Consider the following 22,925-nt stretch of genomic DNA (forward strand, 5'->3'; position numbering starts at 1 on the left):
CAAGTTTCAAGTATATATTATCTATAATATCTGTAATAATTATAGTTTCTATAAATCTTTTTCAGATTCTGAAGAGATCTTGTAATTTAAAGATAACTTTTATAAGTCTCTCAGTTCTCAGATCTGAGTTCTCACACTCTGCTTATTATAAGAGTAAATTCTTAGTTTTCATTATTTAGCTTATTCACTCTGTCAGCTTTAAAAACACTACAGTAATCTGATATTCTGAGTTCATTAATACTTCTTATACTTATAAGATAGTAGTACTGTGATACAGTCTCTCTCTATAAGTAAGTATTTTCATCAGAGAAGTAATAGATTCAGATATTAACTTCAAGACTTTTAAGAAGACTGTTACTAACTCTATTCATAATCTCTTAAATTTCTATTTTAATTTATTTAGATAGTTTATATAAAGATATTCTAATTTAGAATAGATAAAGTAGAGTCTCTTTTTCTTAATCTTTCTATTATATACTTTATTTATAGAAGCTTATAAAGCTCTCTCTCTCTGCTTAACAGTCAGATATAAATCTCTCTATATTTTATTATCTTTCTCTAATAAATCTATTCTCTATTATTCTAGTTCTCACAGAGTTAATTAGTAATTTACTCTCTATAAGTCTATAACTCTCACAGTGATCTATAAGTAATAAATAAAAGTTATCAGTTTCTTCAGAATTGAGAACTTAAAGTCTTACTTAATAAGCTTATTCTATATATCTTTATTCAGTTTCTTTATAAGTATTGTTCAGATCTTATTTCAGAGCTTTATTTTCACAGATCTTAATTTATATTATAATTTTATAAAGTACTGTAAGTAGTTTTTATCAGATTTCTTATCTATTTTTCTAATATTAATAATCACAGCTTAGATATTCTTTATTCAGCTTATAAAGTCTTTTAACTTATTCTCTAAATAGATTTTAAGAACTGATTAGTAAGATCTTTTATAATTATTCTCTAGATAATTTAATCAGTTCTTAACTTTAATATAGTAAAGATCTATTATTATATAGATAACAGCTTCTTTATCTTTCATATTATATAATCAGACTTATAAGTTAATTTTAAATACAAACTTATAAAAGCTTTTATAGATTATAATTTAATAAGTGACTTTAAGTAATTATAACTTAAGAAAGTTTCTTTTCAGTTTATAAGTATCTCTGAAGATTATATTTAAAGACTCAGTTCAAGAGTGTTTATAAACAGTAAGTATTTCTTATAGAAAAATAGCTTGATTCTATGAAAAATATACAAGAATATTCTTCACTAAGATTAATTCATTTATAAGTTTAGAGAGTTTCTCTATTATAAATACAGAGAATAATATTCTATAAGTAATTAATAAGTTCTCTGAGACTTCTTTTATAAGAGTTATTTATAATTTAGATAACTACTTCTGAGTGTCTACAGTAGAGTTTATAGAAATTAAAGTATATAAGTTTCTAGTTCTTTTAGTTATAATAAGTGATTGCTGACTGACTGAGCTTGAAATATAAGAATAAGTACTCATAGATGATTATTCAGGTATTTACAGCTTGACATGATATATACTGTGAACTATTATAAGTATTCACAGTAGAAAGATAAAATGTAGAAGTTAAATATATAATAGTATTCAAGCTGAGTTATAAATAGTATTTGCAAACTTCAGTCTATATAGTTGTGTGTAGCCAAGGGCTGCTAACTCTATTGATTATATGAGAGATAGAAATAGAGATAAAGAATCCGCGAGGAGCGGGATTTCTTACAATATTACAGATTACTGAAGAGCTATCTCTCTGCTGCAATCACTGTTATCAATAGAATAATGAGAGTTTCTGTTGCATCTGTGACAGAACTTGAACCACTGTCACTTCTGCTGTTTACTGAGCCAGTCTCTGATTTCTTGATATTATGAGCTTGAGTTGTCCCAGTGCTCATGGTGAAGATGTGACATTGAATGGTTTACAAAGCTGAGATGGCCTCTGTGAGAAGAAAAGGAAAGATAAAGTGATAGAAGCAAAGCAGGAGAAGAGCGGGCTTTATTAGCCTTGAGCCCCCTGGTCTACGCTAAACACCTGAATAATAGAATCATACAACCTTTTTGAGCCTTGTGACACTTCAACAAAAATTCTGCCTTTTCATAATAAAACAGTACACCTCGTATGGTTTTCCTCTAGACTCAATTCATATATTAGTGAAAGAATGCTATATCAAAAGACAAAACAAGGCAATCCAAGCTACTGAAGAAAATCATCTAGAAACGATGGAACGTAACCCGTAAAAGAATAAATTTGTATTAATTTACTGCATCTGAGTTATATTGTGCATCTTGAAGCGTTTCAATCATGTTCCGGGGTAGGTTGGGATTTGGTTTCTTCCACCGTCCGCCGTCTGGAAAGACAAGGCGCCGCAACCGGTTGACGCAAGGGATCAATGATCGATAATACGGAGTAAAATAGCCTTGTGCAATCCGAACAAAATCTTCTTCCTCACTTATCACTCCTTGCTTCGCACCCGCCAGCTCTTCAGTGCCCATATAATTCCATTTCTCAAACCGTTTGACAGTGCTCCCCTTCCCTGGGCCTTCATAGTGAATGCATATCCAGAACAGAACCCAGAAGAATGACTCCAGATCATGCATGAAACAATGCTTTTCACCGTACAAGACACCGATGGCCATGAATGCCCTGGTGCCTGTCTTGCCCCGGGCGCCGGAAGACCCGTCCTGTTGTGTCTTGATGGCCAGGTCAAGGTCGATCAGAAAGGCAGGCCATGAAGGGTTATCCTTGTCCTCGTTCACCATCAGGTTCCGGGGGGAAATGTCACATTGGATGAGGCCAGCCACATCATGGAGCGACATGTATCCATCAATACAGCAGGCCAGCCCAGTGAGAAGTGTAGACTTTGAGCTACTCTCATAGATTGGTTTCCCACAATCCCGGATAACAATGCGGCGGTGAACTCGATTGCGTCGGGTAGAGCCATCGGCAGATTTGGACAGAGAACTTGACTGGGTACGTTTACTTGAGGGAGGAGGAAATGCCATGTCCACACAGTCAGAGGATCGTTTCTGGCCCGTGCTGCTGCCCTGGCGCTTTTGTTCCCTTTGAGACCTACTACGCTGCACTGTTGCCTTAAAACCACCCTTCTCATCTTTTGAAATCGGAATACTGAGGCCTTTTCGGATAGCCAAGACATCATCATCCTTGTCATCAATGCGAACTGTCTCATGGTGATAATACCTTGCAACATTCTTGACCCCCTTCGCCATCGCCTCTCGCAGCAACTCTCCTTCCTCAGTGCGTTCCGGATACTGCCAGGAGTCCTTGACAACCAGCGGCGTCCGTGATTTGTCTGTCTCACAGTATACCTTCCAGCATGTTGTGGCTCGCCCGGCAACACAGCGTGCTCGTCCAACAATCTCGTCGATGATCAGCCGTTCCTTCATACCATTCTTCTCAATTTCGATATACCGTTCGGTCCCGGTCGTGATGATGGTAGGATCAAACCCAAGTTGTTTCCGGTTCATCAAGAGGAATCCAAGGATAACAGACACAAATTGAAGGCCGTCCTGGTTGATATTGAATTCCTCTGATGCGATCCCGCCCAGACGGTCAAAGTTCCACAGTCGTAGGAATGGCCCGCAGAGGGTGAACCCAAGCACAAAACAACGGGTGTCCTGCGCAGCAAGGACCTCTCGGGCGTACCTGCCAAGATCAAACCATGCACCGGATTTCCTGTCGTATTTCGGGTCATTTTTCAGCTCCCCTGGCACCAGGATCTGCGACCAGTGACATCTGGAGTCCTCTGTGGCCGTCAGATTATCAACAAACCCAACATCGAGCTTTCTCTCCGCGACAGACCCTTGTAGTGGCTGGCTTGGCTGTGCGAGAGGTCTGCGGTTGATCTTCCAGGACTGCTCTTGTGCTTCAGCTAATTGTACAAGCTCAGCGATGATGTTAGCCAGCCATTTCAGAACATCTCTTTCTGCTGCAAGTTCAGGCCAGCCTTTCCAGCCCTCGTCTTCATGGTAAAGGGGGCTGTCTCCCTTCTCACACTCCTCCAACACCGCTTGTGAAACTGCAGTGAGTTGTGGAATGTCTCCAAAGTATGCGTCAAAGAATCTAGGGATGTCGACGTGTATCTCCCCAAGTTCCTCCTTCAGCACAATGTCAACGTGCTTTCGATATTCTGTAGAATTGACGAAACTGCTAGTGTTACGCAGCCAGGGCGTCTGTTGGATCGATGTAGGATGACGAGGAGGGGGGGGAGTGCCTCGCGAGACGGTGTCAATAAGACCAAAGACGGCGTTCCAGACGTCGAAGTTCCAGGTTTCGACGTTCTGGGACTCAGTGGGGGGAAGCCTTTGGATGACCAGATGTACCAGCCGCCTGTAGTGCTTGTAGTTGAAGTTGGCCCGTTGAAGGCTCGTAAACAGATTTGCTATATCAGAAGCCACATTTCCATTGCTTATTCGTGAGCGAATATTGAGCGCCGCTTCCTCTCCCTGTAAAGCAGAGAGGAGTTTTGAAATCGCATTTCGATAGAGCTGGTCCTGGCTCTCATCAGCGCCATCATTCTCATATTGTCTTTCGGCTTGTTGAAGCGCGCCTCGTAAATGATCGACTAAGTTGGCTAGAGGATGGTTCTTGATAATGTTGCGATCTTCTTGTGAAAGTCCCGCCATTTTGACGGCATAAAAGACCGTTGTTGTGTAGGCGCGAGGTTAATTAGAAGTTGGGGAGAAAAGTTCGGTTGGTAAGTTATGTGATGAAAGCAAACACGGGAACAAAAGTGCAGAATGGTTAGGAGTTTATGATGTGTGAGAACAGATGATATATAGGATTATGGTCAAAGGTTGATCCGGCTTGGCTTTGATGCAAGAACGCGAATGTGGGAACGGATAGTTAGAGCTGCCAGGAACCAAGATTAATCCTATTTGATCGCGACGGAATGGCAATAAGCGCGAACAAAATAGGGGAATTGAAATAATATTTTGAGGAATGTCGGTTATTCCAATTTAGGTTTAATGTACACCATCAATCTCTACAATCTCTGTCCTCTTATTTTGCTTCTATTTTCCTCACTAAAAAGAAATTTCAAGAACTTACTGTAACTATAGTCTAAGGAGACTAATCTAAATTTTGTTTAAGTAATTCTAAATAGAAATAGGCCGCGACGCTTCTGATGCAACTATAAAATTTTACAAACGGGAAAAGAGTACAGTCTAGCTATTTGTTCATTAACTACGTCGGGAGTAATCAACGTAATCCGAAATGGCGGGGAAACATTAAATCTTGGAGGATTAACGTTGTTGTGTTGTGTTGTAATCTAACTACGCGAGTTACACTAAATGGATCCATAGGGGAAGAACGTAGGGTTAATTTACAGTGATTACACCGTGGATCCACCATTCCACCCGTGTCACGTGTCGCCGATTGTAACACATGTTCCACCATTATATTCAGTGACATGTCGCTGAATATTAAACATCAAGATGGCATTGAGACAGTGCAGAACTTTCTAACATCATCATGACACTACTCAGTAACCATGTAATTGACAGATGCCATCATCAGAATACTACTAAGATATTATGAGACACTGTATACTGTTCTGTCAGTGAAATCAATATACTATTAAGCTAGTTATCTGATCAACTATCTATCTAAAGAAATGAGATATCTTAATTGTAATGCAAATATCTTGTTGCTTGAGACTCATACATCAAATAATCATCATTTTCATCACTATTCTGTATTAAAATGTCATGCAATGCTGTCTTTCAAATCACTGACAGTCTGACAATAGTGTAATTGTCAGAATTCTCTTGTAAAATCAGCAGATTCAGTAAATAATCATGCATGATATGATGTAGAGAAATAAGTGTAAAGAAAATTTACTTAACTTCTCTTATTTTATAAATAAATATAATTGTAATTCAGTCAAGCTCTGCTCTCTGATATTGAATGATATTCTCTTTCATAAGAGAGATTCAGTGAATGCAATCTCTGATTTATATGTTAGTAAGTTAATAACTGATTAATTGATTAATTGATTGAATAGACATACTGAACTGAGAATGTTAACTTATTATAGAAAAGTATTAAATGATGACCTGGTTTCAAAACTGAGAGCTTATTTCAATCAGTGTCATAGAATTCTCATAGCTTATTAAGAAATGAATGAAGCAATTCAAGCTTGAAGAGATTTATAAATTATATACTGACTTTCTCTGATATCTTGCTTAATGATAGATGATTAAAAATCTTCAGAGTAATATAATCTTTTATTGACTTCAATCTGACAGAGTAGTTCAGTAAATCATTATTCTCATCTTCAACTTCTTTATTCATTCTCAGCAGATTATTAAACAGTGCTGAATAAACTGTATACAAATCTTGAATCTTCTATACCAGGCATATGTCAGAGCTGTTAAAGAAACCTCTTAATACTAGTTGCAAAGTTCAGTGAAAGCTCTTCTACAAGAGCAGTGTTTTTTTCATATCTTGATAATTTATTCACTGCACTAGATTCTTGTAAGAATAAGTGCTCACAGGCGATTATTCAGGTGTTTGCAGCTTGATGTGATATGTACTTTTAACTACTAGAAGTGTTCACAGTAGAAAGATAAAATATAGAGATTAAATGTATAATAGTATTCAAGCTGAGTTATGAATAGTATTTATGAACTTCAGTCTATATAGTTGTGTGTAGTCAAGAGCTGCTAGCTCTATTAATTACATAAGAGATAGAAATAGAGATAAAGAATCTATAAGAAGTAAGATTTCTTACATATCTCTCTCTCTCTAAGACTTTGTCTATGAAGTCTTTCACTGAGTGACTTCATAGTCAGCTCAGCACTGCAGTGATACTTACTAAAAACTCTTCACATCTATAAAAAATCTCAGTGAGGAAAAATCTCTTATTACTATAAAGAGAAAAGAGTCTATTACTTAGTTTCTTATTCTATAAGATTCTTTATAATTTACAGATTCTTCTCTGACTATTACACAGATTCATCTCACATCTTTCATATAGAAGAGTTTCAGTTAACTCTCAATCATTTTTATAAGATTCTTTATATAATTATCACATAGATTCATCTTACAGATGAATCACTCTCTGTAAGATTATCTTTATTAAAAAGAAATATTCATGAGTTAATCTTTCACTCATTCTCATGAATCATTGTTCTTTAACACTGTAGAATTATGAGAAATTTTTCATTCTTTTATCAACTCTATAGAATTGTAGAATCAAGATATTCACAGTCTGTAATCACTCTTTATAGTTATATAGAAAGATTCAGGCCTGTGATTTATAATTACTCTTATTTACTAGAGTGATCTGACTGTTCTATGAAATCACTCACAGTGTAAGCAAATCTCTCTAGAGTAGTATAAATATCTCAGATCTGTTCACAGAATCTTATCTTCTTTTCTCTTTTTCTATAATAGCTCTTATTCTTATAAACTATAAGTATTCTCATTTATCTGTGAAGTGTTTTTACTCAGATGATAGAAAGAGAGTGTTTCTGACAATGTCTGTATATTAATTCAAGAACTTCTCAAGAATAAAAATTTTCTAATTTCAATATCTTTATAACAATGTCTGACTGCTGCTGAGCTTCTTGTAAGTGTCTCTATAACTTCTCTGATCACTTTTTACTAGCTGATGAAGCAGAGATACTGCTGCTTATAATCACATCTTTACTCTTTTCAGCTCTGTCACTGTACTCAATCTTCAGATCAGCAGCTCTTCTCATCTCTCTCTCAGACTAGTCTCTGACTTCAAGCAGCACAGTTCTCTTCTTTGCTATAAGTCTTCTCATAAGTAATTTCTTACAGACTCTAGCTGATAGTTCTTGTAAAGCTCTTAGTGTTGTTAGTGTCTTCTACAGCTCTGTGAGTCTATGATCATTCTTTCTCTGCCTGCACAATCTCTGATCAGATATATATAAATATGTCTAGATTTCACATCAATGATTCTCACACTGCAGTGCATTTTCACAATTTCATTATCAATGAGAGATAAGTCTCTGAGTACCTGCAAAATCTGAGTAATCAAGACAATGTGAATGTCATGAATTCATGACAGAAGTTAGTCTGAGTAGATAAGCTCTCTCTTCATATTTCAATTGTTTCTGAGCTGAATACTTCAGTATAACTAAGAGAGTGAACACAGCTTTACAAGAGATATCTAATCATATATACAGATAATCAGCTCTTAAGACTCTGCTATAACTGTACACACTCTGATATTCAGCTTCTCTGAAGTCTGTGCATTTCTAACAGTCTTTATATCAAATACAACAATTATCTGTATTACAGATATAATACTCTCTGCTTCTTTGAAGAAGAAAATTGATAGTTATAGAGAAATTAAGTGTCACAGATATTAAGAGTATAAGTTTGAGTTTTCTTTATTTTTTCTTTATTAATCTTCAAATTGTATTCATAGCCCTGTTTATTTTCTTATTTTTTAGCTTTAATAAGAATATGATTTCTTCTTTTCTTACATACACTGCAGACTGTTCATCTCAGTAGAAACTTATTATCTTATAGACTAGAATTCATAAATGACAGTGTTAATATCTTTATTATAATCAGATTCTTAGTAAAGACTGTATTATTCTGACTTATCAGAATTCATAGTATAAAAGTCATGTCTCAGCTTCTGCAGATATCTTATCTGTCTGAATAATTTTCAAGTGAACTTATTCATCTTATCAGAATACTTTTATCACTGAATCTTGAATCAGAGCTTGTGATCTCACTTCTCTGAGTCAATAATCTCTTTAATCTGATATTCTCTTTCACTCTCTAGTGCTTCACAGACAGAGTGATGAGTCACAGAATTCTCTTCTAAGAATTTCTTATATTTGCAGAGTAAAGAGACATGAAAAATATTATATATCTACAACTCAGATGACAGTTTCAATCTATAGAACTATGAGTTAACTTTCTTCATAATCTTACAAAACTCTGTCTGCAAGAGATTCAGCTTCTTATTAGATCTTTATATAATGATATTTTCTAGACTCAGTCAGACTCTATTATCTTTCTTAAAACTCTTTATAATATACTTGAAGTCATAGTATCTCTTCTGATACTCTTGAGTCTTTCTCAAGAATTCACAGACTTTCTCTCAGATCTTCTGAATTCTCTCAGCTTATTCACAGACATCACTACACTCTATAGTGTACTCTCACAAGTTTATCAAGATTATTCACAGATGAGTCTCAGTGAGTATTTCAAAGAGAGTTTTATCTGTGCTGACATACTTTGAGTTATTGTATACAAACTCTGTGAGTGATAATCAATGCACTCAGTCATTCTGATTGTAATTAACAAAACACTACAGATACTGTTTTAATATATTTATCAGATGTTCTGTCTGATCATCTGTCTGTTGATGAAAAGTCATACTTAGATCTTGTGAAATCTTCAGTATAGTTATCAGATCAGACTAGAACTCTTCTACAAAGATTGATCTTCTGTCTGAGACAATATTCACAGATAACTCATACAATCAGATCACATTATAAATGAAGATATGAGTCAAATCCTTTGACTTCAAGTCCTTGCAGATGAGTATAAAGTGTGTCATCTTAATGAAGTGATTTACTATCATCAGCACACTGTTAAAGCAGGCATTATATATATCCTTGCTTTCAGAGAGACTCACAAGAGCATTCATTTCTAGCTATTCTCAAAGTTCTCACAGAATGAGTAGAGAAGTAAGTTCTTTATATAATCTGAATCACACTACTCACAAATTCTGATAAATAGTATAAGAATTCACTATCTTCTTTATAAGTTCTTGCATCTTTGATCAGAAGTATTTTCTTATAAGCAACTTATAAGTTCTAGTATCTATAAAATAACTCACTAGAGAAGAGTTATGATATCTTTTAATGAGTTCTATACATAGAAACTCATTTACAGATATATAAATTCAGCTCTCTCTTTATAAGAGATTATTTAAGTTTCTTTAACTTTTTATTTCTGCAGAATTAATCTCTGTCATGAGCAGTTTCTGAATATACTGAGTATATTCATTCTTCAGTTACAGTTCAGACAATCTGAATAGAAGATCTTATGAAGACTTATACTCTATTTTCTCTTACATCAGATCTTTCACAGTGCTTCTCAAAGTCTGCAAATTCTTCAGATTATAGATACTCTCTTCAAGAATTCTTATGAAGATTTTCAGAGTATTGACTCTCAGTGTTGTAGAGAGTAGTTATGCAGGCTTCTTTTCTTTCTCTTCTTTCTTCTCTTATGAGAAATTAAGAGACTCTTCAGTCAATCTCTTCACAACACTCAGTCTGAGCATTCTGTGAAGCTTTTCTATCTTCTCTAGTCTCTCTATATCTGTTATTCTGATCTTCTTAACATAGTCTGATCTGTGAGAGAATCTGTTCACTGAGTTCTTAGTTCTCTTGATATATTCTATCTTGAACCAGAACTCACTCAGTCTCTGAGCTCAGTAAATCTGTCATTACAAGAGTTTCTTAATTGAAGTAAACTGTTATAAGCTGTTATAATCAGTTCTAACAGTAATCACTGTTGTGAGACTCTCAAAATAGTGATATTAGTGATGAAAGAATTTCACAATTATAAGAAGCTTCTGATTATGAATGTTATAGTTGATCTTCATGAGTTATATCTTTCACAAGAAAAAGGCCACTGAAACTCAGTTCTCATTTAACTGTAGTTGTAAGACTATTTCTAAAATTACAAAGAAGAAGACATCTGTCTTCAATCTGATTAAGAGTAAGAAATTAAAGTGAAACAGCATCACTGTATCTGTGAATATCTGTTTCAATCTTGTAAAGACTCTGTAAGCTTCTGAGATAAGAAAGTTCTTACAGTTCTTTCTTCTCAACAATCTTTTCATTCTCTGTTTATAAGATAACTTTTTCTTATTTTCACTCTTCAGCATGTCTGTAAGAGTTAAGAAGATTCTTACAAATATAAAGATAAATCATCTATAGAAATTCACAAAGCTCAGAAAGATCTGAATCTCATGAATACTAGTTAGCTTCAGCTATGATAAAATAGTCTCAATCTGTGAAGATTTCATCTGAATATCATCTGCAGTGATTACATATTCTAGAAAATTAATTCAGTAAGCACTGAAGTTACACTTCATGAGCTTAATATACAGTTCTGTCTTATCTAAGACCTTCAACACACTTCATACATGCTCAGTGTGTTCTTCCTTCTTTATGAAGTACATCATCATATCATTCAGATATATTATTATGAAGACATTCAGATATGTATGAAGTATTTTGTTAATAAAAGACTGAAATGCTGTGAGAGTATTAATCAGATCAAAAGACATCACTAGATATTCAAACAATCTCAGTGCAGTTCTAAAGACAGTCTTTTATTCATTCTCAGACTGTATTTGTAGCTGTGTATATATATTAATCATATTCAGTTATGTGAATATGACAGCTCTCATGAGACAGTTGATTACATTCTTAATCAGAGACAGAGAATAGCAGCTCTTTATTATCTTAAAGTTTAGATTATGATAGTCTACACACAATCTGAGATCTTCATTCTTCTTCTTCATAAACATCACAGAGGCTCTCACAGAGGTCTGTGAAGATCAGATGAAGTCATTCTTCAGATTCTTCTTTATATAGATCTGCAAGACCTCTGTCTCATGATAAAAAAGCTTATAAATTGATTCTCAGAAGAGTTTCTATTCTTCTATTAAATCTATTATCAGATTCTTCTCACAGTGAGAGAGAAGCTCAGCTGCCTTTACTGAACTGAATATCTCTGTGAGATCTCAGTATTTCTCTGATATCTGAAGCTCAGTTTTCATGACTGTGAGATTCTCAGACACTTGTAAAGTTATTACATAGATGAGCTTGTCTTCTCTAACTAATTCTACAGTATTAACTGATTCTATCTCTGTAAGTGAGTCTGTCAACACTGATCAGAAGTATAAACCTGACTTGTGAACAGCTATGTGTGAATTATGTCTTTAAAGTCATGCAAGTCTCAAGTACATGTCATCTGCAATGTTCATGATAATCACAGTTTCTGTAAATCTCTTTCAGATTTCAGAGAGATCTTACAATTCAAAGATGACTCTTATAAGTCTCTTAGCTCTCAGATCTGAGTTCTCATACTCTGCTTATTATAAGAGTAGATTTTCAGTCTTTATCTTTCAGCTTATTCACTCTGTGAGCTTTAGAAACATCACAGTGACCTGAGATTCTGAGTTCATCAATGCTTTTCATACTTGTGAGACAGTAGTACTGTGATATGATCTCTCTCTGTGAGTAAGCATTTTCATTGAAGAAGTAACAGATTCAGATATCAGCTTCAAGACTCTTAAGAAGGCTGTTACTAACTCTGTTCATGACTTCTCAAATTTCTATTTTAATTTATCTAAACAGTTTATGCAGAGATGTTCTGATTTAGAACAGATAAAGCAGAGTCTCTTTTTCTTAATCTCTCTGTTATACACTCTATTTATAAAAGCTTATAAAGCTCTCTCTCTCTACTCAGTAGTCAGATACAAATCTCTCTGTGTCTTATTATCTTTTTCTGATAAATCTGTTCTCTGTTGTTCTGGCCCTTGCAGAGTCAGTCAGTGATCTACTCTCTGCAGATCTGTGACTCTCATAGTGATTCACAAGCAGTGAATGAGAGTCATCAGTTTCTTCAGAGTTAAGAACTTAGAGTCTTACTCAATGAGCTTGTTCTGCATATCTTTATTCAGCTTCTTTATAAATATCATCATTCAGATCTTGTTTCAGAGCTCTGTTTTCACAGATCTTAATTCATATTATAATTTTATGAAGCACTGTAAGTAGTCTTCATCAGATTTCTCATCTCTTTTTCTAATATTGATAATTACAGCTCAGATGTTCTCTATTCAGCTCACAAAGTCTCTTAACTTGTTCTCTAGATAGATCTTGAGAACAGATCAGCAGAATCTCTTATAATTATTCTTTAAATAATTCAGTTAGTTCTTGACTTCAGTGTAATAGAGATCTGTCATTGTATAGATAACAGCTTCTTCATCTTTTATATCACACAGTCAGACTTGTAAGTCAATTTCAAATACAAACTTGTAAAAGCTTTTATAGATTGTGATTTGATAAGTGGTCTTAAGTAGTCATAGCTTAAGAAAGTTTCTTTTCAGTTTACAGATGTCTCTGAAGATTATGTTTAGAGACTCAGTTCAAGAATGTTTACAGATAGTAAGTATTTCTTATAGAAAAATAGCTTGATTCTGTGAAAGATGCTCAAGAATGTTCTTCACTGAGATTGATTTATTTATAAGTTTAAAGAGTTTCTCTGTCACAGATGCAGAGAATAATATTCTGTGAGTAATTGATAAGTTCTCTAAGACTTCTTTTACAGAGATTATTCATGATTCAGATGACTGCTTCTGAGTGTCTGCAGTAGAGTTCACAGAGATTAAAGTATATAAGTTTCTAGTTCTTTCAGTTATAACAGGTGGTTGCTGACTGACTGAGCTTGAAATATAAGAATAAGTGCTCACAGATGATTATTCAGGTATTTGCAGCTTGACATGATATATACTGTTAACTACTAGAAGTGTTCATGATAGAAAGATAAAATATAGAGATCAAATGTATAATAGCATTTAAGCTGAGTTATGAATAGTATTCATGAACTTCAGTCTATATAGTTGTGTGTAGCCAAGAGCTGCTAGCTCTATTGATTACGCGAGAGATAGGAATAGGAGTAAAGAATCCGCGAGGAGCGGGATTTCTTACAATTCTTATAGTCTCAATGCTTGTTCTCTTCTGTCAGAACATTGCAGTTATTGAATACTGTATATTCTTTAATCTGCTTAACATAGTATAAATTAATATGCATATTCAGCTATCTCTTCATATATCATATAAGCTTTGCTTTTTTTGTATAATCACTGATATGCATGATGACAGTGCTCATAGTTGAAGCAGGGAATGACTGATGACTAACAACTGAACCAGCTTGAAATGGCTTAAATGTCGCTGCTGCTCTGACTGCTACTTCAATAAGAAATTATAGTTATCAGTGAGCTCTCAGTATGATTTGATGAGCCACTTCAGAATCATTTTCTCTCAGTGATTGAGACATCAATAGACTATTGCTTCTTGCAATGACTGCATATATCTGAATAATAAGATTAATAGATGATTGATTTGATGCTGAAAATGCTGCAGGAATAATCTACTTAATCACTGAACTGAGTCATTTCTCTCTGAGCTCACACTGCAAGACAAGAGATATAATGATTGAAGCTCAAGTATGTTCTTGAAGCTGATACTTCTTGAGATGAGTGATCAATGACTGCAGACAATTTCAACTGTGAGGAAAAGAGAATGTCTGCAACATTCAGAAGTATTCTAGCTAATCATGCAGTGATAAGACAGTACTGATCAGCAATGAGTGTGAAATCTCTGATATATCAGTGAACTCACTATGACATGAATCAGATGGAAAAAAAGAGATCAAATTCAAACTTGAACATATCTGAAAAAGGAATACAGTCTGTGATGTCATTCCTTGCTCTTGACACATTTGGTCTCTGTGTGTGAGATTCAGCAGATCATTCAGTTTAGCTCAAAGATGTTTTATATGATAGTGAAATCAGCTGTTATTGTGTAGATCATAGTCCAGGTTCAGTCAATTCTTATCATTAATAAAGCAGCTTCAGCATGATCTTCTTGCTGTTAATTCTTTGATCCCTGCATTGCTATTTTGCTGCAGCATATCTTCAAGAAATGCAATGCAAGATGCAATCACTCTCACCTTTTTTTCATCAATATTCACTATAACCCTCTTACAATTCAATGTAGATAAGCCATGTGACAATGCAGCAACTGTGTCAGAAAAATTGATGCCATGAAGATCAAAGATTAGAATAAAAATATTGTTTTGCTTTGAGTGCTTGACAGCACTCAGTGCAGGAATCAAATAAAAACTCATCAAGCTTCAGTACATGTTCTGATATAAATCAAATCCATCAATAAATAATTGATATGGCAGGGAAATAACTTGTATATCAGAACAAAATATGCTTTTCAAAAGATCTTATTCATGTGCCGCAATTTCCAACTCAGCCTGAATCAGTGAAGATTTGTAATATGACTATATCTCAACAACTCCAGTTTTGATTCTCATGACCTGATGAAGAAAATACTGACCTTGGCTCTCATATATCAGCAGATCAGAACCCGATTCAAATGCTGTATTCACATGAACATCAAGTTGATTGAGAACTTGAGTAATTGAGATATATTTCATCTCATCCTTCATTGTGATTATTTTGAAGGGGCTAAATGATGAATTCAAGAACAGTAATCTTTGTGCAGTCTGCAGAGTATAGTGAACAGCTTCTTGAACTTTCAGAACTATTATATGAGATCTCATGTCTGAATGTTGATGATCATGTCTGACAAAATACACTCTCTCAATGTGAGATATATCATTCAACTCTGATTTGCAAAAGCATTTGAGATTCCCACACTGATACTGAATAAAATCAGAAGGAAAAATAGGTTTATTTGATGAATATTGTGTGAAGTCATTAGAATAATATTTGACTGAGCTTTCTTAACTGTGAGATTGTCATAACTCTGTGAGATTGTTGACAATTTCTGCCATTTCTATATACATTTGTTGCTGGAAAGTTGGGGATTTAAGGAGAGCAGATATCAAGAGAATCGGATTTTAAAAGTAGAGTGATCTCATGAAGGATTCAGTGAGATTTTTCTGAGCAGAACTCAGAGTTGGCATTTGCATTGATGACACTATTGAAATTGAGGTTTCCTTGACAGATAAAATCAGAAATTGTGCTCTGCATTGCTTTTTCAGAGTTGAGAGACCTTCTGAGAGCAGACTTATCAGTGATGTATTCTTCAATAAATGCAGAATTTGCATTAATGATTTGTAGTTTTTTCAGGAAATACCTGACTCTTCGGCTCAGAGTCCCATTGTCAGAACAAATGAATTCATTTCAAAGTTACTGTGTTTGTGAGGTATATCAATTGCTGGATCAGAATCAACAAATTGATCAGTAATAGCAACAGCAATTGTATCAGCAGCTGGCATTTCAATATCATTAGTGACTGGCTCATCAGAATTCTCTTGATCATCATTTTTGAAAATATTCTCCTCAGCAGCTGCTTTCAAAAGCCACTCAATATGCTCAACATTATCAGCAGCATTCTCATTATATGGCTCTGCCTTTAGAGAATGTTAGTTTTTATAATAATAGAGACATTAAAAGTGATAAACTTACTGAAAATAGCAATGCTTCTTCACCAGAAGCATCATTATTGAAATCACTTTCAGTGAAATCTTCATTTGCAGTTTCTGGGAAAAGAGGGCTCTGAGGTTGGAATTCTGATTAATCATCCCCGGATTCTTATCTAGAGGCAGATAGCAGATAGTGTTTTGAATTTTGATTAAACAGACACGACATTTTGCTTTCTGATATGATTTATAGAAAAAAGTTGCATAGTTGAAAAGATATAAATGAAGTGAATGAGTGGTCTTGATAAAATAAAGAGATGAGATTGAATTATTAAAAAGGAATATATTAATAAGAGCTGCAATCAGTGACAACCTATATCAATTTAATATTAACAATCAAACTACTTTCTTTGTTTCAAAATTATATTTCTGCAATTTGTTGAAATTCATATCACAAATTTATCAGAGTTTTATCAAGATTCTGAAAATGAACATTGCTATGAATTCTGCTCTACTAGATCTCTCTGAACTCTCCCATCTGATAGGTTTAATGAGACAAATCACTGATTTCAAAAGAAATCTGATATTGACATATCTGAACATAGAATGAACATAATGATAGCAATGATGAATACCAGCCAGGTGAGGAGGAGTCAAACTCATCACTGATATCAAGCAGTCCGTCAAAAAGGTGTCACTGAACCCGGCATCCAGATGCAGAAATATATGAGAAGGAAATTTGGCTGACAGAGCAGTGTCTGCATCTGGAGATAAAATGAATGTATTTTCTTTCTTTCAACAAAGATAATTTGGATTGAATGGTTGCAAGTGTGATAAAAACAAAGGATAAAACATCATACATCTTTTCATTCAGCAGAATGATGATGCTGGATGCGATTAAAACATAGAAGTCCCGAACTCTCAAAGAAATGAAGACAAGTAGTATTAGATTTTAGCAAATATATCAACTTTTCAGTGAGATATTAAAATTTTTTTGACCAACTTAGCTAATCATTTATTAATATAGAATCATGTTCAATGAAAGAAGGCAAAGAGCAGAGAAAGTTTGATGATAATTGAATTACATAACTGCTATGAAGAATTAATCATCTTTGAATACTTCTGTGATTTATTTATCACTGAAAAGTTCTTTCTAGTTTTTTACTGAGCATGAGGAATCATCAACTTTGATCAATTCTCTGAGTGAGGACAATGATATATGAAACATAAGTTGAATATTCATTAGTTAAAGATATTGAATTGAAAACTTCGGATTGAAAAACTAGAAACTGATTCTGAAAAATAGAGATATATGCCAATCTTACAACTCAGGTCAAAATATTTAATGATGCTGATACAAATAAAAATTCCATCACAGCTATACTGCAATGGCAAAATATTCTGACATTCTGAGATCTGATAAGTGATATTTCTGAATATCAGCAAATTATCAGAGATGACTTTGCTGAGATGATTCAGAATACTCTGACAGCAAAAAAGAGACATCTGATGGAAGATGTGCAGGAGGAGATGTGAAAAAAGATCAAATTTTCAGAGACACTTTCAGTAAAAGACAGATCAGTGATATAGAGATTTTCAACACAATCTATTTATATTTCAATATATTTAGTTTTCTATGAGTTTTATATATAAATTAGTTAATATATACTTTAATACACATAATTAGAATATACCTGCCTTGATATTCACTGAAGAAAGTTATTATATTCTCTATCTTGTAATTTGTATAGAATTCACTGATTTCACTGCATCAGAAAATCTTGAATTCTGTAGATATATTCCTGACAGTGTATTGAACACTTGTTCCTAGTTAATAGAAATGATTTTGTATTCAAAATAGCTGTAATTCAATCAGTGATAGCCTGTGCAAAAAGTATTAAGATATGAATGAAATTCACCAGATGTGCTGATTGCACTCAGAAATGAAATATGAAAGCATTTGCATTCATTGCATGATAATCTGCAAAGATGAATCAACAACACATATAAAGACTCACATTTTTCTTTTCCTTCTTTTCTTCTTTCTTCTTCTTGCAACAATAATACACTACAAAGATCATTTTCAGCTCACTCAGCTCATTCTGTCCTTCTTCATCCCTCAGCCTGGTTAGTATTCTGTCAGTTGCAATAGAAAGCTTTTAATCAGAAAAGTTCTAATCAAGATATCTTGTCTGTGTAGTATATCAAGAATATCAGCAATTCATCACATCAGCATCAATCACAGCAACAACAACAGCAGTAGTATCAATCACAGTAACAATAACAGCAGCAGCATCAAAATGACAAGTAACACTCTCAAGTGTACTCATGCTGCTGCTGCAAAGATTCAAGAGAAGGAAGTAAGCAGCTGTCTGAATACTCTGACAAAGCAGTCTGACAAACAAACAATGTGCAAGCACTGCATTGAGTATATTTTTCTCTGTCATTTGAATGTCACTTGTGATAAGATGAAGAGAAGCTCAAAGCCTTGCACAAATTGCAATCATGAGAAAAAGAGATGCATGATTGTCTCTGAAGAATTAAAAGAATAAGTTAATAATCTGATCTGAATTCATGACTTTTATCTTTCTGCATCAAATGATTTCAAGAAAATAATAAAGAGAGCTATATTGAAATCAGTAAAGAATCTTTCAAAATAGATTAAAAAAGTCAAAACTTGCTGATAGAAAGTGAAAGCTTAATATATAAAGAGTGTTACTATTGCTCTGAAAGCTCTGAATATCATCATCAGTGCTGCTGAAAAAGCTAAAATCAAGATTAAGAAGACCAAGTTGAATATTGAAAGAGTGAAATTAGAAATTGAAAAGAAAAAAGTTGTCACAGAAAAGAAGAAAATTATAATCAAAAAGATAAAACTTGACATTGAAACTATCAAGCTTGAAGTGCATTGCAAGCTTTTGAGAATGATAGTTAGTCATATTAAAGAACAAAAATCAGTGATGAAGAATCTCATAAATTTAATAAATAATGTTAATACTGAAGCTAGCTGTATTGTCATTGAGATGTATAAAACAATAAAGTATGTTCAGAGACTCACAGATTATCTTGATAAGAATTCAGTTACAGTCAGCAACAGCAGCAGCAGCAATGAGAAATTTAATAACAGTGATAATTCTCTTTTTATCTCTCTCACTGACATCTCTACTACTGCTGTTAATTCTTTCTTCTCTTTCTTCTTCAATCTTTCAACTCCAGTTGATTCTCTGGCTATGAGCAGCATCAAAACTCTTGACATTCTCAGTGAAAAAGTAAGTTAGAATCAGCAAAATGATTCCCAGATTTATGCAGAAGTTGATAATGATATAGATGAGTAAATGCATAACTTCTGATCTCTCTGAAATTCTCTCTCTCAAACAGTGAATAGTCATTGACACTGGCTCTTCACAAACTTCAATATCAATTCACAAGTTCTCTGAAATAAATGTTGATGTGAATATGACAGGAAATAATGACAATGATATAGAGATGATTCAGAGAATCTGGGAGAAATTACAGAAGAATGTGACAGATTTTCAATAGAGAATGATTTCAGTGAATGAGACATTTTTTAGAATTAGTGATTATGTAGATAGAAATCAGTAACATTATTAATATAATAATGATTTTGTTCTGTTCATAACTCATTTACAGTGATTTCACAGCTAATCTACCATTATATTATATTTTACAGTTCGGCGACGGTGTCGGCGACTGGCATGGCGGAATAACCATAACCCGGTCGTATAATAAGCCTACATTTTTCCGGAATGAATAGGTTGGAGTGGCACGTGACTAGGGTAGGCGTAGTAATTGTGAGATGGTTAATCTGTTGTATTCGTGTAGAAAGAGCTAGCTATATATATTACATATGAGATCACGTGTAGGCGGAGCGGTCGCTACGGCAACGCTACTAGGGCGGATGCTACACCCCCCCTCACATCGCCATGCAAGATCACAAACATCATAATAAAGAATCAATCATCTCTTACAAATCTAGCTATGTCATTCTCAAATTCATTCAAATCATGCTACCTGTATTGAGTTTGTGTATTCTGTCCCTCTTCACCTGTAAAACCTAGTAAATTAAGAAATTGATGAAATACAACTATGCTCAAGAGTTTAGTCAATTCATCTGCTGTCATTTCTTCAGTTGAGATGTAATCAATTGAGATTATATCATTGTTCAACTGGCTGTGAATATAATGAAATTGAGTGTTAATATGCTTGCTTCTCACAGTGATTGCAGTCACTGTGATAAGATCAATTGCTCTCTTATTATCTGCCTTGATTGACAGAGAGTCTTCTGTTTCAATGAAGCTCAGATTCATCATCATACTTCTCAACCATGTTGCTTTGTATACAGCTTTGCTCAATGCCATGTATTCAGCCTGATTAGAGCTTAAGAATACACAGAGTTGCTTGCTTGATCATCATGAAATCAGTGTGTTTCTCAATTTAAAGATATAACTGAATGTAGATTTATAATCATCATTCAATGAGCCAGCTCAATCAGAATCTGTATATTCAACTGACATGTATGTCATATTCAGAAATTCATTCTCAGATTTCTCATCATCATTCTTTATGTAGAATATGCCAATCTCACATGTTTCTTTCAAATATTGAATGATGTGGAATAGAGCCTTTCATGTCTTAGAGATGAGAGCAGTGTTCTTCTATGTCAGTAGAGATGTCACACAGGTGATATTCAGTTACAGCTTGACAGCTAAGTATTGCAGACATTCAATATCATGCTGAAATCATCACTTTATAAAATCACTTTCTTTTTCAGAGATGAGAGAGTTATCTAGACATAGGTTCTTATTCATGAGTGTATGAACAGTGATCACATCATCTAGATGAAAATCTTCTATCAATTCATTGATGTAACATCAGAGTATCAATTTGATTTCACTCTTCATATATTTCACTTTTATTTCTAGATATTTTGTGAGTTTCTTTAAGTCTTTGATCTCTAGTTTTTGCTGCAAAATATTGATAAGTCAATCAGCATTCTTCAGAGCATCTGCAAAGATATGAAAATCATCAACATATATAATTATATACAGGTGTTTTCAGGCTGAATGCTTTCAAAGAGCAGGGTCATAAGAACTCAGACTGAAGTTATTTTCTCACAGTATAGCTGTCAAGTAGTCATATCATATTTTAGCAGCTGAATTCAATTCATATAGAGATTCTTCAACTGCACAGATGAGTGTACACTGAGTTTCTTATTCAAAGTCTGTGAATTGTCTTATATAGACTGTTTTCTCTAATCTATTATGCAGATATGCTATTACTATATTCACTTGCTGTAGAGTTCAATCATGCTTTGCAGCAATTGTGAACATCATTCAATTTGTTGTATCTGTAATCACAGGGGTATAAGTCTTCTGATAAGTGTCTTTCTTGAATCAGTTATTATATATGACTCATCAAGATTTTTATAATATATCATCTTCATCAGCATTGAAATCATCAGAGTGATTCTTTTTAACAAATACTTAGCAATCAGATGTCACTGGTTCATTATATGAGATGTCAGAATGTGAAATAAGTGTTCAGATCTTGCACCTCTCAAGATCAGATATTTCATGTTGCATTGATTTCTTTCAATAATCTTTCATCATCTCTGATCTATTCATAGCATTCTTGTGTGATTTCAGAAGAAAATCAGTAATGAGAGTGAGAGTGTAAGCTGTAAATGCCTTCATCAGCTGCATTCAATCTGTACTCATCAATTCAGAAATGTTGAAATTCTTCACTAAATAGGTGATAGAAACAGTGTCAGTTGCTGCAGTTGTAGTAGTTGTAGTAATCTTCAGCATTTCTTGCACTTTTGCAGGAAAAATCACATCACTTGTATCAATAATTTTATCTGTTGTAGAACTTCACAAGTGATAGATTGAATATTCATGAAATTCAATAAGCTTATATGAATTGACCTGTGTGAATAACTTATTCAATGACTTCTGCAATTCATGAAGATGAGCAAAAACATCAGTTTCAAGCTCGCGGAAATGTGTGATCTGCAGCAGAGTATTCATCAATGCTGAAAAAGAAATTATATGAGAGCTATGAACAGCTTCTTTGCTATCATCATCTACAACTGCAGGCCAATACTTTTCATTATATAGAATCATAGATGTGAGTGTATTATTTATGATTGAAACAACTGTTTTCAGAATGTCTGTTCAGAATTTCTTCAGAATCTTCTTATCAATAAGAACTGCCCTGGCACAGGTAGACTGGCCGCCGGGATCATGAATTTCACGTTTGGTCCCATTTGGTCTGGTCCCATACATTTCTTGGCGTGAATCCCGCTGAGACTGGCTATCAAAAAAACATGCAAAGTGACTATATATCAGATTTTAAAATGAAATCATAACTTGAAAAAAATGAGAAAGTGGTCTCATTTGGTCTCATTTAGTTCCATTCTTGGCATAAAGTTACTATTTTTAGACATTTTAAGGTTTTTTTTAGACTATTTTTAATTTTTTAAAAAGTAACACTTTTTGGTAACACTCAAATGAGATTTAAAGTCATTTAAAGCAATAAAAATAATTTAAATTGAGAAGTGGAAATCATGGTTTCATTTGGAAAATGTGACAAGAGTAGACAGTAAGTCTCACTGGGACAGTATGAAACTACTATCTAATGTTAAAACTGTGTAATGGGATC

General features: G+C 33.9%; 2 protein-coding genes across 2 annotated transcripts; one reads left to right on the plus strand and one right to left on the minus strand.

Moving 5' to 3' along the window:
* Positions 1–2,287: 2,287 nt before the first annotated feature.
* BDCG_03041 (uncharacterized protein) lies at positions 2,288–4,678 on the minus strand (the record flags this gene model as incomplete). The annotated part of the gene is made up of 1 exon (XM_045418630.1): positions 2,288–4,678. The coding sequence occupies one exon, from the start codon at positions 4,676–4,678 to the stop codon at positions 2,288–2,290; it is 2,391 nt and encodes a 796-aa protein (XP_045275159.1).
* Positions 4,679–18,544: 13,866 nt separating this feature from the next.
* Positions 18,545–20,019, plus strand: BDCG_16665 (uncharacterized protein; the record flags this gene model as incomplete). Its single annotated transcript, XM_045425866.1, has 4 exons — positions 18,545–18,604; positions 18,956–19,174; positions 19,268–19,513; positions 19,936–20,019. 4 exons carry the CDS (start codon positions 18,545–18,547, stop codon positions 20,017–20,019), a joined length of 609 nt encoding a protein of 202 aa, XP_045280272.1.
* Positions 20,020–22,925: the final 2,906 nt, after the last annotated feature.

The sequence above is a fragment of the Blastomyces dermatitidis genome (genome assembly GCF_000003525.1).
Source record: "Blastomyces dermatitidis ER-3 genomic scaffold supercont1.3, whole genome shotgun sequence".
NCBI classification, from domain to species: domain Eukaryota; kingdom Fungi; phylum Ascomycota; class Eurotiomycetes; order Onygenales; family Ajellomycetaceae; genus Blastomyces; species Blastomyces dermatitidis.